The 12,909-nt window shown below is 55.4% G+C and overlaps 6 protein-coding genes across 6 annotated transcripts; all 6 read right to left on the reverse strand.

Annotated features, from left to right (window-relative positions):
* Positions 1-388: 388 nt before the first annotated feature.
* LPMP_343220 (hypothetical protein) lies at positions 389-2,017 on the reverse strand (the record flags this gene model as incomplete). The annotated part of the gene is made up of 1 exon (XM_010704446.1): positions 389-2,017. The coding sequence occupies one exon, from the start codon at positions 2,015-2,017 to the stop codon at positions 389-391; it is 1,629 nt and encodes a 542-aa protein (XP_010702748.1).
* Positions 2,018-2,829: 812 nt separating this feature from the next.
* Positions 2,830-3,618, reverse strand: LPMP_343230 (hypothetical protein; the record flags this gene model as incomplete). Its single annotated transcript, XM_010704447.1, has 1 exon — positions 2,830-3,618. One exon carries the CDS (start codon positions 3,616-3,618, stop codon positions 2,830-2,832), a length of 789 nt encoding a protein of 262 aa, XP_010702749.1.
* A 935-nt stretch (positions 3,619-4,553) lies between these two features.
* On the reverse strand, positions 4,554-5,822 carry LPMP_343240 (hypothetical protein; the record flags this gene model as incomplete). The annotated part of the gene is made up of 1 exon (XM_010704448.1): positions 4,554-5,822. One exon carries the CDS (start codon positions 5,820-5,822, stop codon positions 4,554-4,556), a length of 1,269 nt encoding a protein of 422 aa, XP_010702750.1.
* Positions 5,823-6,948: 1,126 nt separating this feature from the next.
* Positions 6,949-8,865, reverse strand: LPMP_343250 (hypothetical protein; the record flags this gene model as incomplete). The annotated part of the gene is made up of 1 exon (XM_010704449.1): positions 6,949-8,865. One exon carries the CDS (start codon positions 8,863-8,865, stop codon positions 6,949-6,951), a length of 1,917 nt encoding a protein of 638 aa, XP_010702751.1.
* Positions 8,866-9,716: 851 nt separating this feature from the next.
* LPMP_343260 (hypothetical protein) lies at positions 9,717-10,286 on the reverse strand (the record flags this gene model as incomplete). Its single annotated transcript, XM_010704450.1, has 1 exon — positions 9,717-10,286. One exon carries the CDS (start codon positions 10,284-10,286, stop codon positions 9,717-9,719), a length of 570 nt encoding a protein of 189 aa, XP_010702752.1.
* A 758-nt stretch (positions 10,287-11,044) lies between these two features.
* LPMP_343270 (hypothetical protein) lies at positions 11,045-12,805 on the reverse strand (the record flags this gene model as incomplete). Its single annotated transcript, XM_010704451.1, has 1 exon — positions 11,045-12,805. One exon carries the CDS (start codon positions 12,803-12,805, stop codon positions 11,045-11,047), a length of 1,761 nt encoding a protein of 586 aa, XP_010702753.1.
* Positions 12,806-12,909: the final 104 nt, after the last annotated feature.

A 12,909-nucleotide genomic window follows, 5' to 3' on the forward strand; every position in this document is an offset into this window, starting at 1 on the left:
ATTCTCGCTGGGTCAACGCTTGTCGTACACCTTTGTCCTCCCTCTACACAAATGTGGTCGCTTGAATGCGGTTGTTGTTGTCCGTTCATGCAGCAGCATCGCTGTGAAAGCACGACAGTTCTACGGATCGGCGCACCAAAAAGGCTACAAAAAGAGGGCGAGCGAGAGAGCCCGAGCTAAAGACGCATGCACGCAGTGTCAACACACGCTGAGGCGGGAGAAGAGTCGGGGAAGACTCATACAGGCAACAGAGCCACAGTGCCACGTGTGGCCGCACAACTGGTGAACAGCGAACGAGGAGTTCATAACGACACACGCACGACGAGCGGCAAAGAAGACGGCCAACTGACTCGCTGCAGCTGCTACGATGTCGCTACCACTTACTCTCTTATGACTGTGGCATCTTTGTAGTCACCCAAAAACCGCTAGCCTTGCTGTGCTCCTCCTCTCTCACGTTCCGGGTCCACACGGGTCGATTTCGGTCATAGGTGGAAAGACGTACCAAACGCTGCATCGTTAGCTCCCACTCCGACCGCGGTTCCGGTGCTGTTGTGTCAGCCACCGAGGCGCTCTCGCTGGAGCCTGCGCACATATTGAATACCGCACTCTTCGCCTCCTGATCCTCTGCTTCCTCGTCGCCGTCCGCGTCGTCTTTGTGGTCCACCACAGCTTTGCTCTGATTCCTCTTGGCTTGGTTGATCATGAGTGCGTCACGACGACGAGCAGCATCTTCAAAAGTGATGCCAAGGTGCTCTGTGATGGAGTGCGCCACGCGCAGAACCTCTTTGCGCAAATCTCCCGTTTTAGCAGCCTTCAGCTCTGGGCACATAAAGCGCAAGTAGGTAAGGAGACAGTGCACCTCAGCCGCGGCGTCGTAATGATGATCGAGTTTGTCGTCGTGCACGACCAGGTGATTGAAGTGTACCTGCTCCCGAACTCTAGAGTTGAAGAAGAAGAACTGGTCTTCCACGTGGGTTACGTTGTAGTCCTTCTGGAAGGCGCCTTGTGGCACCACAAGCCGACCCTCCGTGCTCGTTGGTCGTGTCCAGATAGGAAGCAGCAGGTCACCGCGTAGGTAGGGGACAGTGCCGTCCTCGCGAATCAGGCGCGTTTCACGCACGACACCCTGGCCACCGTACTTAGTCGACTTGCTGGTGTACGGCAGGCGAAACTTAAGCATGCTGTGTTCGCCGTGCAAGATGTTTGTCCAGCACTCCTGTGCGCGCATGTTCTCCGCCACGTGGTCCTCAAAGTTCGGCAGTGCCACACTGCCGGAGCGGATGTCCGAGATGAAGAGCAGTGGCTTGTTGCGCTCCAGTGCAACCTGCACCAGCAGCACCAGGCCTTTAGGGAGCGATAGCGGCGCTTCGTACATAGCAGGAATATCCTCGGTGCCGCGGGCCACGTCCAGCGTCCCGACAATGCCCTGAAGCTGCTCGTGGATCGCCTTCTTTTCAGCCTGCACACTCTCGACGGCAACGTGCTGGTACACAAAGCCAAGTGCTGGAAGGACTTCAGTAAGACGACGCGCGTTGATGCTGTAGGCCGTTGCGTTGGTGAAAAATTCGTTGCGCAACCAGAAGTTCGCGCGCGGCTCCAGCACCGCACGGTCAAACTGGCCGGGGTCGATCAGCTCCCACGTGTGCCTACACGCAAACATCTCGTCCAGGAACGCCAAATGAGTCCCAGGTGCCGCTCCAGCATACACAATGTGGTATGAGACCCCTGGTCGACAATACATGCAGAGGAGCTGAATCTCGGAGAGAAGCAGCTTACGCTGTCCCCAGTGGATGGCACTCTTGATGTCCTTGTTGCGGGATCGGTACGGCTCGGCAGGGAAGTCGTCGTCGAGCAGATCTGGAAAAGGGAGGGACGAGGGGTAGTGGTAAACAGTGCGCTTCACCAATTTGCTGAATTGGTCCCCGGCGATGCCGGGGGATGACGACCACAGTGCAGAGTAGAAGTCATTCAGTAACTCCTGGCGCTTTCGCTTCCGCTTCAGATACCCGCTACCCATTGTGAGACGTTTACTTCTCTTGTGTGATGACTATTGGCGCGCCAAGGCGGTCGTAACTGAGAAAACCACACCGCCAATCACCCGCCGCAACTATCGGCACCAAGCTGTGTAGTTGAAAGGCTGAGTAAGAAAAAAAAAGGGATCAATTCAGACTCACGACGCATGCATGGGGAGTAGCAGCAGCCTACCTCGCACTCTGGCATTGAAAAACACACGCACAGAGAGTTTCTAACTCCAAAGACCAAGAAGACAAAGAAAGAGAGGCGGCTGGCTCTTCATTTGGTTTCAAGAGGTGCACGTGAATGAGAGAAGGGGCAGTAGATGAGTGATGGGCTGCATGTGGTAGAACAGAAAAAAAAAGAAATAAAGAGATTGAAAAGGAATTGGAAGGAAAAAAGTCCGGGCAGAGCCTACCTATGGAGAGTAAAGGACACGGCGCAAGAGTGGCGCATAGACACGGAACGGGGGCGGGAGAGATGACCCGTCGAGAAGCACTGTCAAGTGCGTCACCGACACCTCGCTCATCCGTGCCCATTCCCCTGAAGATGAGAAAAAAATGAACTTCCATCTTTACTACTCCTTTGCATCTTCTACTGACGACTTTGCGTTTTGCGGACTTTTGCTTTTAGCAATGTTACTCGAATCAAAGCACACGGCAGAGAAGCCTTACAGATCAGTTTTCCGCTTCTAAAGGTGAAGACGTAGAGATAAAGAGCCGGGGGGAGCAGATTGAAAATTGTTCCCGTCGCTCATTGGTCATAGCAGCGCACTGCGCTCCTTCCCTTCTTCTGCTGGCCCTGTCACATGGAACTTCACCACTCCAGCGTCGAGCTCCCCACAAAGTCCTGAAGCGCCTTCACCATCTCGCGCGTCAGACACGCGTCTGAAGAGGGAAGCGTGGTCGCCCGTGCCACACGTCGCCCAACCGTCATGCAGCATAGCAGCAGCTCTCTCAGTTCATCCTCGACAAAACTACCATCACTCCCATCTACCTCGCTCTCAGGCAACTCCTTCAGGACACCATCCACTCTCTGACGCAGCTTTGTCAAGTAGCGCCCCAAAGTTGAAGATGTGGGTGTAGTGAGGACAGCATCCACATCGCCATCGGGGCAAGGTGCACTGGCGTCATTGGCTTCTGTGCTAACCGCGTTCAGGGACTGAGGAAAAAGAAACTGCAGCGAGCTAACCCATTCTGCACGCGTCGGGATTGGTGTAGAGCAGTACAGATTGAGATATGCACGGGCAACCTGCGCGAGCGTCTGCGCCTCTTCAAGTCGGCTACCAGGCCACGTGCCCCCGGCTGCTCCTTGAGCCGGCGACGAAAAGGGGGAAGTGCAAGCCAGTGAAGGCACCTCAACCTCGGAGTTGAAGAGATCGACACGCTGCACTGCTTGGCAGATCCCTTGGACAGCAGCCAGCACAGCAGCGAAGGTTTCGGCACGATTGCGACCCTCTTTGGCGATGTCCTTGAAGAATGTATGCTGATCAGCCAGCTCTGACCAGCACGCAGACATCGCGCGACCTTTCATGACATCGCAGCGAGCATCGCGCACAAGCTCAGGGAAGGTTGGTGCATCGTCCACATCGAAGTCCAGCGTCATGGCTATTGGAAAAAAAAAAAGAAAGGAGGAGAGAGGGCGGAGGTAATCCCTGGAAGGCGCGTAGAAGGTGCGGAGCCCGTCTTGACTCGGGTTCCTCCGTTTCAACACGAGTAAGCAAATGTAAAAAAGGGGAAGAGAGGGCAAAATGCGTGTCGCACCAACTTCGCATGAATAGAGGAAAGAGAAAGCAATGCGGAGGGACAGAGAGAGGCTGTGTGGAAGTGGATGACGCAGCGTGCAGTCCCGAAATGGGGGAGTGGTCATTTACAGAGAATGGGGGAGGAAAAAAGATACCCGTCACCGACTGTACTGGCGATATCGAAGTGCCTGCCCCCCCCCCCCTCCCCCTCCTCATGAAAAATGAAACAGCGCGACACAACACAACTAGTTTTCTGTATCGAGGATCAAAAGCGCGCACCTTTAGAGATGAATGAGAGCACTGACTTGAAGCGCGTATACTCTCCTTCTTGTCTTTTTTCATTTTGTCGTCCCGGAGCCTGTGCCACGACGAAAGTACAGCGCAAGCGCGCGCACGTGTGCGCCATGTAGGCCACCTCTTCTCTTCAGGACGGGGTGGCCAACTCGCGACGCTGCAACTGTGGCATGGCTTCTCCCGCGGTGGCTCGACAACAGGAAGACACAACACAGACACAAGAGGAGAGGCAGTGAAAATGGGGAAAAAAGCATCGGTTCGTTAAGAAATCGCAAACAAGGCGCAAAGCGGGCGGACAAATAAAGCGAAACAAACAGAGGACAATGAGTGAGCACAAAAAAAGCGCATGAGGATGGAGCCCAAAACAACAACACCAAAGCGTCGACATGGGTGCGTCGAACAACTCGCCACCCTCTCACTTCATCTAGGCCACGCGAGCATACCGTCACCTCTGCAACCACAAGGAACGAAAGAGAGATGCGCACGACTGGAGAAGGATGTCTTAATCGCCCTTCAGTAGCGTCGTCAGGGCGAACAAAGCTCGGTCGCCGTACCAGTGGTGAATGCACAGAAATGATACGCCGCTGACGGTTGAGACGACACCGATGACCAAGTACATCCACGCCATGAAACTGTTACGGCCACCAAGCCATGACATTGTCGCTAGTGAGAAGCTCTTTTCGCCGCCGAAGCTGGCCGCGTCGAAATGCTCGTGGATGCGCATCAGATATGTGCCCGGTACCAGGTCTTCGTCAATGACTCGATACAGCTTCCGAAACTTGGGCAGCGACGCCACGCGTGCCCAGACCATCAAGTCTTCGTCCGTCGTGACCGGGATGCGGTGGCCAGGTTCACCGGCGTACCAGCCTTCGTTGAAATAGGCGTTGTCGGACGGCATGCGGGAAGGAGGGCTGGGGTTCACATCGCCGTCCTCGGCCTCGTAGGCCCACTGTGGTGCGCTCCATACGGGTTGCGGCGACGACGGCGGGGGGAAGTACGGTTTCTTGTACTTGACCTTTGCGTCCGAAGTCCAGGCAATGCCTTTTTTGTGGCAGCGGCCGGCATCCTCAAGCGGCTCGTTGGTGAAGCGCGAAAAGGCGCTGCCGTTGCAGATTAACCGCAGCGCCGGTGCCGTCGCAGCGCTGGCCTCGTGGTGAGTGACGTGGTACAGGGTGAACGTGTCGTTGAACATAGACCATGGTATCAGTCCAGCTGGTACATACACGAAATCGCTGTAGTGATAAAAGGTGCCCAAGAGGCGAATTCCTCGATCGCCAGCATGGCACAACTCACCGGGGTACGTGAGAGGTGACGTGGCAGAGGCAATGGCCGCAGCGGAGACGTGCTGCCCGGCCAGCTGAGCGTCACTTTTGGACTTGGAGAACCGACGGTGGTTCTGGTAGAAGTTGTCAAGGCCGTAGTAGACATACACAGGGGCTTTAAGGTGCTTGTCTACGCGGAATGAGACATCCGTTATGCATCCCGTCTGCCACACGCTCTCTGGTGACGTCTCATACCGAAAGGCACCTGTGTTGTTGTACCCAAACGAACATTGCTGCTGGTTGTCGTAGCGCACCGTAATGTCTGCTGCAGACGCGTTCGCTTGAAAGACCGACAGGCTCAGCGGCAAGCATACAGTTGCGACCGCAAAGAGGCACAGAATCGAGTGCAACGGTGTCAAGATGGGTTGCCACGCCGGTAGACGCTGTTGCTTGAACAGCGTCCAGATGGACTCGCGCTGGGGCACAGCAGCGGTAGCCGCATCAGGCATTCTCTTTTCTCTCGAGGTTTGCGTGGTGTATAGAGGCGGCAGTCATTCGGATTTTTTTTATTGAAAGGGGCGTCGACAAGCACCAGTTTTGATGCGGTCAGCCTTCGTCGCCTACCAGGTGAGATTGAGATGCGCGTGGATTTCCCTTCGTCTCGTTCCGTAGAAAAAAAAGAACCAAGAGAGGCGGGGATAAAGACAACGCAGGCGTGCGGGCAAAGAGCACTTTTCGAGAGAGTTTCAGCTCTTCCGCGGTAAGCGGTGTGCAAGATCGGTGATGACGATACGAAAGTGTGTGTATGCGCATGTGCGCGCGTTGTGCGGGCCCCTGTCTGGGGCTCCTGAAATGGACTCGCTGGGTCTTAGACAGTGCGCGAGAGCACCTGATTTCAAGCAGGAAGAAGAGCAGGTCAGGTCAGATGGTCAGTGAAGCGAAGGAAATGGAGGGTAAATAAAGCGACAGGTCACCAGCAGGGAAAAAAACGAGTAAAGCTCAGGGAGTGAGCAAGCGAAGAGGGGTCAGACACCACCAAGGACGAGAGAGGAGAGCCGGGGATAGTGCAAATCCACGCACACACAAAAGAGAGAGATGTGGTAGCCAAGCAGGTGCGTTGTCAAGACGCCACAGCCAAAGCCCCTCAGCGGAGATGGAAAGAAGCAGGCCTCAGCCTCCAACTCCCGTGATGCGCGCCATTTCCAAACACACAGCACAGTTGAGTATCGATAGGCCAAGTCGAGCGCTTGTGGCTGCCGTTTAGTTGACCCTTCACGTGAATGGAGTAACGGTGCAACGATAAAGCTGGGGTAGCCAGACCTGCATATATAAGTGGGTGTGCGGATGTGTGGGGGTGACAAAAAGATGGTGCTCGTTGAGGCGTCCTCACACACACGCGTGTGCCTGTACACGGCAGCTGCAGGAATGCTCAAAACTTGGCTCTCCAAATGTGGAGCGTCATTCGAAAAGAAAAGGCAATTAAGAGCACATGCACACACACACACACACACAACAGGAAAGAAACAGACAGCAGCTACAGCCCAATCGCATTCTGCACCTCACGCAACATCCCTGAATTGCAGAAAGACATCATAGTTGCTCCTCTCCAGTCGTACCATTTCGCGAATGCTGGTCTCAGTATCGAGGCGGTGAACGATGACTGACTGCACTGCTCTGACGAGCACGAATACTCTTCATCCTGTCCTTCTCTTGCTGCTTCACATACTTCTCCGTCAGTTTGTCCTGCCACTCCCCCACAAAACGGAATGGAACCAAAAAATCACGGCGACCACGGACGGTCCGCAACTCACGCAGAGCACGCTCATCATCCTCGCTGGTGTGCGGCGACGAGGACGACGAGAGGGATGAGATGCTCGGCGACCGGCACGCGAGTACCTCCACCTTGTCAGGGTACAGTATCAGCACTTCAGTCACGATGTCCTGCATGGTGAAAAGACGCTCACGCACGAGCCGCGGCAGTCGCGGGAGACTTCGACTGATCGTCGTCCCCTCTTGCGGATCGCTACGGAGCGAATAGGTGGAAAAGAGGTGCAGGAGTATTTCCTCCCCAGTAACACTCTCGATGGGGCGCTGGGCAACTTTGGGGGCATCGGCACGCTGCACCAGGACGCCATGCCTTGCATCGGACAGGTGAAACAAATCACTCCGCGCTTGAAGGAGCTCCGCCACATTTTGAGGAAAAGCTTGCACGGCAGTCTGCGGCAACGACCCTAAGAGCGCCGATTGGTGCACCCCATCACGCAGCGGAAGAAGGTCAAAGAGATGCTGCGCTAGGACCCGCTCGTCGAAGTACGGGGTTGGGTTGCGCAGGTAGGCAAGCTGGCGCTGCAGCTTGCGCTTGCGGCGTCGCTGGCGCGCACTGAGGCCGCATACACTTGCCGCCCGGTCCGCAGTAAGCGTCTCCAGCTCGCGTAGTATGCTCGTCTCGTGCGCGCCCGCCATGTCTGGTGGAACGAAACGCTCCTCAAGCCGAAAGCGCACGTACACGGAGGCGCAGAAGGATGGCGGCAGCGTGGCGTCATATGCTGCGCAAAGGGGCGCTGAAGATGAGTCATCGGCAGAGAGGGACGGTGCACGCGACTGCTGCACGCTCTCACCAGCCGTGGGGACTACATAGTGAAGCTCGAAGAGTGCAGGCGCGCTTAACAAAACATGCCAGACATCTCGTCCGGGTGGCAAGAGAAGGGTTGCCTGCCTTTGCAGTTCACCTGTGAAGAGCAGCTCCGTTGCTATGGTCGGCAGCACACGCGCCACCCTGTACCACTCGTACGGCTGCACCTCATGCCCCGCCATCCGCGCGTTCGGCGACTGCTGCGTTGGTGCTGCGGCACCGTTATCGCCCACCACAGGGTCGAGTCGCAGTTGCACATACCCATGCTCATACACGTGAGTTAATTCCGCTGCATCCGCTGAAGAGTTGCGGGAGGTGCAGTGTGCTGGGTGCTCGTGAAAGATGAGCCATCCTCTGTTCTGTGGCGACCAAAGAGCATCAAGTACCCGGCGTCTCATCAGCTGCTCTTCGGCCTCCGGGACAGTCGCCCAGAGGGCCTTGACTGGCACCAGATAGTTCGGGAACAGTTGCTGAAGCTCAGTGAGAATAGCCCGGGCGGCAACCGAGTTAGACTCTGATGCTTTAGTAGTCAGACTACTGCACAAGGACGACGGGACTGCTAATGGTTGTCTCACTACGTCACCCGCATTGAGCCGGCGATGCGGCGGTGCGGACTGTCTCTGCTTATGGCGACTGCGCACCACGTGCACCTGCCCGATCATTTTACTTTCAAAGCGCTCCCTGTAGCGAGACAAGAGGGGCCATAATCCACCGCAGACGGGATCACACACGCGCTCCATCAGCTCTGGCGGAAGCTGACGTAAGATTTGCTGAATTGAAGTGAATGTTGTCGGCACATAGGGACTAACCTCATCCACCAGCGCATCAAGCGGTAACGGAGACGGAGAGCACAAGCTGGTTGGGGTACTGGAAAAGTGCAAAGTTCGCCGGAGTGTAATGACAGGAGAGGCCAGAACCATGACGTGTGGCGCCACTTGCACAACAGCTCTTAGGTAGGCTGTCTCGCGCCGCCCAGCTCTTGCTGCAGTCCCCAAGGCGAGGCGTCTAGTGTAGAACCTTGCCTGCGACATCACACAGCCACTCCTGCACCCTCCGTTCACTGGGATTGTGAAAGTGAGAAGACAAGAGGAAAAAAAAAGAGCAGAGTTAACGGTAGATAAAGAGGAGAAAGGCCTCCCCCCATTTTCTTTCTACGTGTATCACCAGGGAAGAAGAGAATCACAAGAGTAGGAAATCATAACACACAGCATCAGTGACACTGGGCATGTGCGCAACTTGGCCCGATTCACCTACTGCTGACAAAAGAGGGGGTGGGTGCAGGACTAGAGTGCGACGGAAGCTTTACCGACGCGCATCACCAGGACGCGTACTACGAGGACGCCACAGTTGGTACCGCATTCCAGCCAATTTATGTGCTGTTCTCGTGACTTGTGCCCGGCCAGAAATCATCCGCATACTTGATTGCTTTCGTGCGTGGGGGCAAACAAATAACACACACACACACACACACAAGAGAAAGGGAAAGGGAAAGGGAAAGAAGATACCAAGAGCAGCAAACAGCAGCAGTGACGCAAAAAAAAAATTCATAATAAAGGAGGAGGTGGAAGAGAGAAGAAGCGGCGAGATAATCGCCGAAGTGCGGTTCATCAAGGTAAAGGCGGTTTGTCGTCTTTGTGGTATTTGGGGGGAGGGGTATTATCCTCTCTTTTCACTTCATTTTTTTTTTTGGTAAAGCGCAGCTAGCGGCAGCATCTCACATGCCTCACCTCGTCAACCTTACGGAGGCACGCGTGCACAAGTGGGTGTTCGTTCATGGGTGACAGAAGCTGCCTTCCTCAACGGAGAATAGCACTGACGGCGGGTCAATGCGAAGCTCTGACAATACTTGCTCCACCTGGCCCGCTGTCTGAGCGTCCGCCAAGTGCTGCAGTGCCGCCTGCGAAACGGTCACCCAATGCAACGTGCCCGCTACCAGAGACCACACTTTTGTACTTGCGAGCTCCGCTTGGCGAGAATCAATGCTCTGCTGCAGCTGCCGACGTGAAGACGCACACTTCACGAGGGCAATTGCAGCCTCAGCGCTGGGGAGAGGATCGGTTGTCACGTCTCGCGACAGAGTGTTGACGTCGCCTTCCGGTGCCGTCTTAGGAGTTGTGAAGACCTCGGAAACCGCGGCAGCCGTACCTGGTGCGTGGGAAGCGGGAGTTGACGAGAGAGTTGCTGCACAGGAGTCATCTGCAAAGGAAGACGCTGCATGTGGCGCAAACGCCTGGCTGCGGTAGAGCTGTCGCGTCACTGCGTGAGTGGATGCTGCACTGTGGCACAGAACTGTGTGTTTGAAAGGTGGACGGAACGACTTCGTGGCAGCATTGGAGCACATGTTTGGCCCTCTCGCTGTTGATGGTTTCATGTCCTTTTCTGTAAAAGCTAGAGCAAGGAGAAAAGGAAAGTACGCTGGATACGTCTGTGCGTCTCTGTGGAGGGAAAAGGGCAAAATACTCACTTGTGAACGTGACGTTGCCTCGGGCTTTTTCAGATGCAACACAGTATGAAGAAATGCCTCATCGAAAACGGCAAAACGCGCATGCGTCTCGGCGAATACTCACAACCGAGAAAAGGAATACAGATATCACTGGCCAACGAGCTGAGACGCAGCGCACCTTTGGGGTAGTACACGAAGAAATAGCAAGAAAAAGAGCGGAAGAGAAAAGCAATAGAGAGCCTCTACCAAGAAGAACAACGGTGGCGACCATCACGCGTAGAATCCTAAGAGGAGAAGACAGCTCCAACGGAGCACATTGCATGTGAACTGCATCTCTGAAAGCTCACATGCGAGAGCGGAGATCGCTTTGTATGTAGGTGCTCAATCAAGAGAGACAGATATGAGAAAAAAAGTAGCGGAGAGCCACGTCACCTTCTCTCGCTCACTTGCATCAACTTGGTTTTACTTTCTTTGGGGAGAGGGTGCTAAAGTGGTGCGTCTTCGTTGATTGACTGTTTGGTTGTTTGTCTTTGTCTTCTGTGCATGTCTAGTAGCGAGCGCGTGCACAAAGAAGCGTGATAGCACGGGGGAGGGGTCAGTCTGACTCGAAAGCGTGCAGGGCGCGCACAACACGCCCGGCGCTTCCCTGTCTCTGCTTATAGCCAGTGTGGCCCATACGTGGAGAGGTACGTGACCAGAAGGTATGCATCTGTGGTTGCCTGCCGTTGCGCCTTCTTGGCTGCCGCGCCAGACCCTGCTGCGGCATCGGCAAAACAGCTGGACATCTTTGCTTCGAGAAAAGACACCAATTCCCTTCGTGCATCCAAGGTAGTAGAGCACCGTGGATGCCAGCTCATCAGATGCTGTTGGCGAGGTGGAGGCGAGAGCAGCCCTCCTTCACTTTCTCTGTGGGCACCACGAGTCGCACCCTGGTCGCGCCCATCGGGGCCCTTGAGCGACCTGGCCGAAAGGCCATTCCAGTCCGCGGGGTAGCGCTGTAGTAGATCACAGGTTGGCTCCAGCACCTCCACCAGGACCGCAAAAGCTGGTCCTGAGAGTTGCATTACCGCGGATGCGCTGACACCACCGGTAGCACACGGGTGAGTGGTTGGTTCCAACACAAAAACTGCATCGGATGTGTGCTGATTTTGTGCAACTTCTTGGGTGACGAGCGGGTTCTTCGGCAAGAGATGCGCTGACAACTTCACAAGCCGTGGAGTAAGACTTGCAGACAACGTGGCAGTGCTCTTTTTCTTGTAGCCAACCAACAAGACTTCAATGGTGTGCTGATACAGGCCAATAGCAGACTGCAGCAAACTCTGCAGAGTGAGCCGCAATATCCCCTGCACCCTAGTCAGCTCCTTCTCATGTGCCTGTAATCCTGCGCTTTCCGGTAGCGTCACCTCGCACAAGTGCACGCATAACTCATAGTCCAGAACGGCGGGGATGAGGTAGTAGCAGCGCTCGACCAGTGACGCCCTCACCTTGGTAAGTAAGTCGTAGCCGATATGAAGGAGTGCAGTCTGTGTTAAGGTGAGCCATGGCGCCAAGTCGTGGTCTACATGTTGTCGTTGCGGCCGCAACTGCAAACGCTCTAGCGCCTGTAGGAGATCGCCAAGGCAGTTGGTATGCACTACGGCCGAACGCGGTGTAGAACCGACAGCTTCAGAGACATTGCGTTGACTCTGCTGGGCAGAAAGTCGCTTCAGCTTCGCGTCTACCGTAGCAGGAACACTGCTGGGGCGCAATACGTCCCAGCTGATGCGGAGGTACTCGCGTGCCACACGCTGGGTAGCCTCCATGGCTCGCGTGCACACCTCATCACGCTTCTGCTCGTCCTCCTCATCCCTCCTGAGAACAGCGACGCAGGAGGAAGCGATGTCACTGGCGCAGCTGGTGCTGCACATTGGCTGTCTCGCTCCTTGTTTCTCTGCCAGTGCGCACAGATGCGAAACAAGCCGCTCTCGAATGCCTTGATCCAGCATCGGCCACGCAAGAGGCACGAAATACTGCCTGTAGCGCTCCAATTCCTTCTCTTCCTCTGGAATAAGCACTGCCCCACTTGTGCTGCACAAGAGCTCTACGCGCAAGGCGATCCACATGCCCAACAGCCTCGTCCAATGCGCCACTACGACAGTAGCGGCATGATCCACATCCTCAACATGGTCACCTGTACTTTTACAATGGTAAGCGACTGATACTGTTGCCGCTGCCGCCATCCATTGCATCAGAAAGGGTGCCTCCACTTGCTTTACCGACGCAAGAGAGACCAACGAGGTGGGATGTGAAAGCAGCGAGGAAGTCGCTGCCACCGAATTCTCACTCAACAATCCGCTCCACAACGACGGGAAAAGTAAGGCAAGCTCTCTTACGTAAAGCAGTGTCTCGCGATACGTGCTCCAGTCATCAAGTTGCATTATGCAGCAAACTGTGGCTCCACACCCGCGCGTGGATTCGATTCCCACCCCGATCTTCTCCAAACGCCGTGAAAGTTGCTTCGCACGCGCGTGTGTTTCTGTGT

The sequence above is a fragment of the Leishmania panamensis genome (genome assembly GCF_000755165.1).
Source record: "Leishmania panamensis strain MHOM/PA/94/PSC-1 chromosome 34 sequence".
In the NCBI taxonomy this organism is placed as follows: Eukaryota; Euglenozoa; class Kinetoplastea; order Trypanosomatida; family Trypanosomatidae; genus Leishmania; species Leishmania panamensis.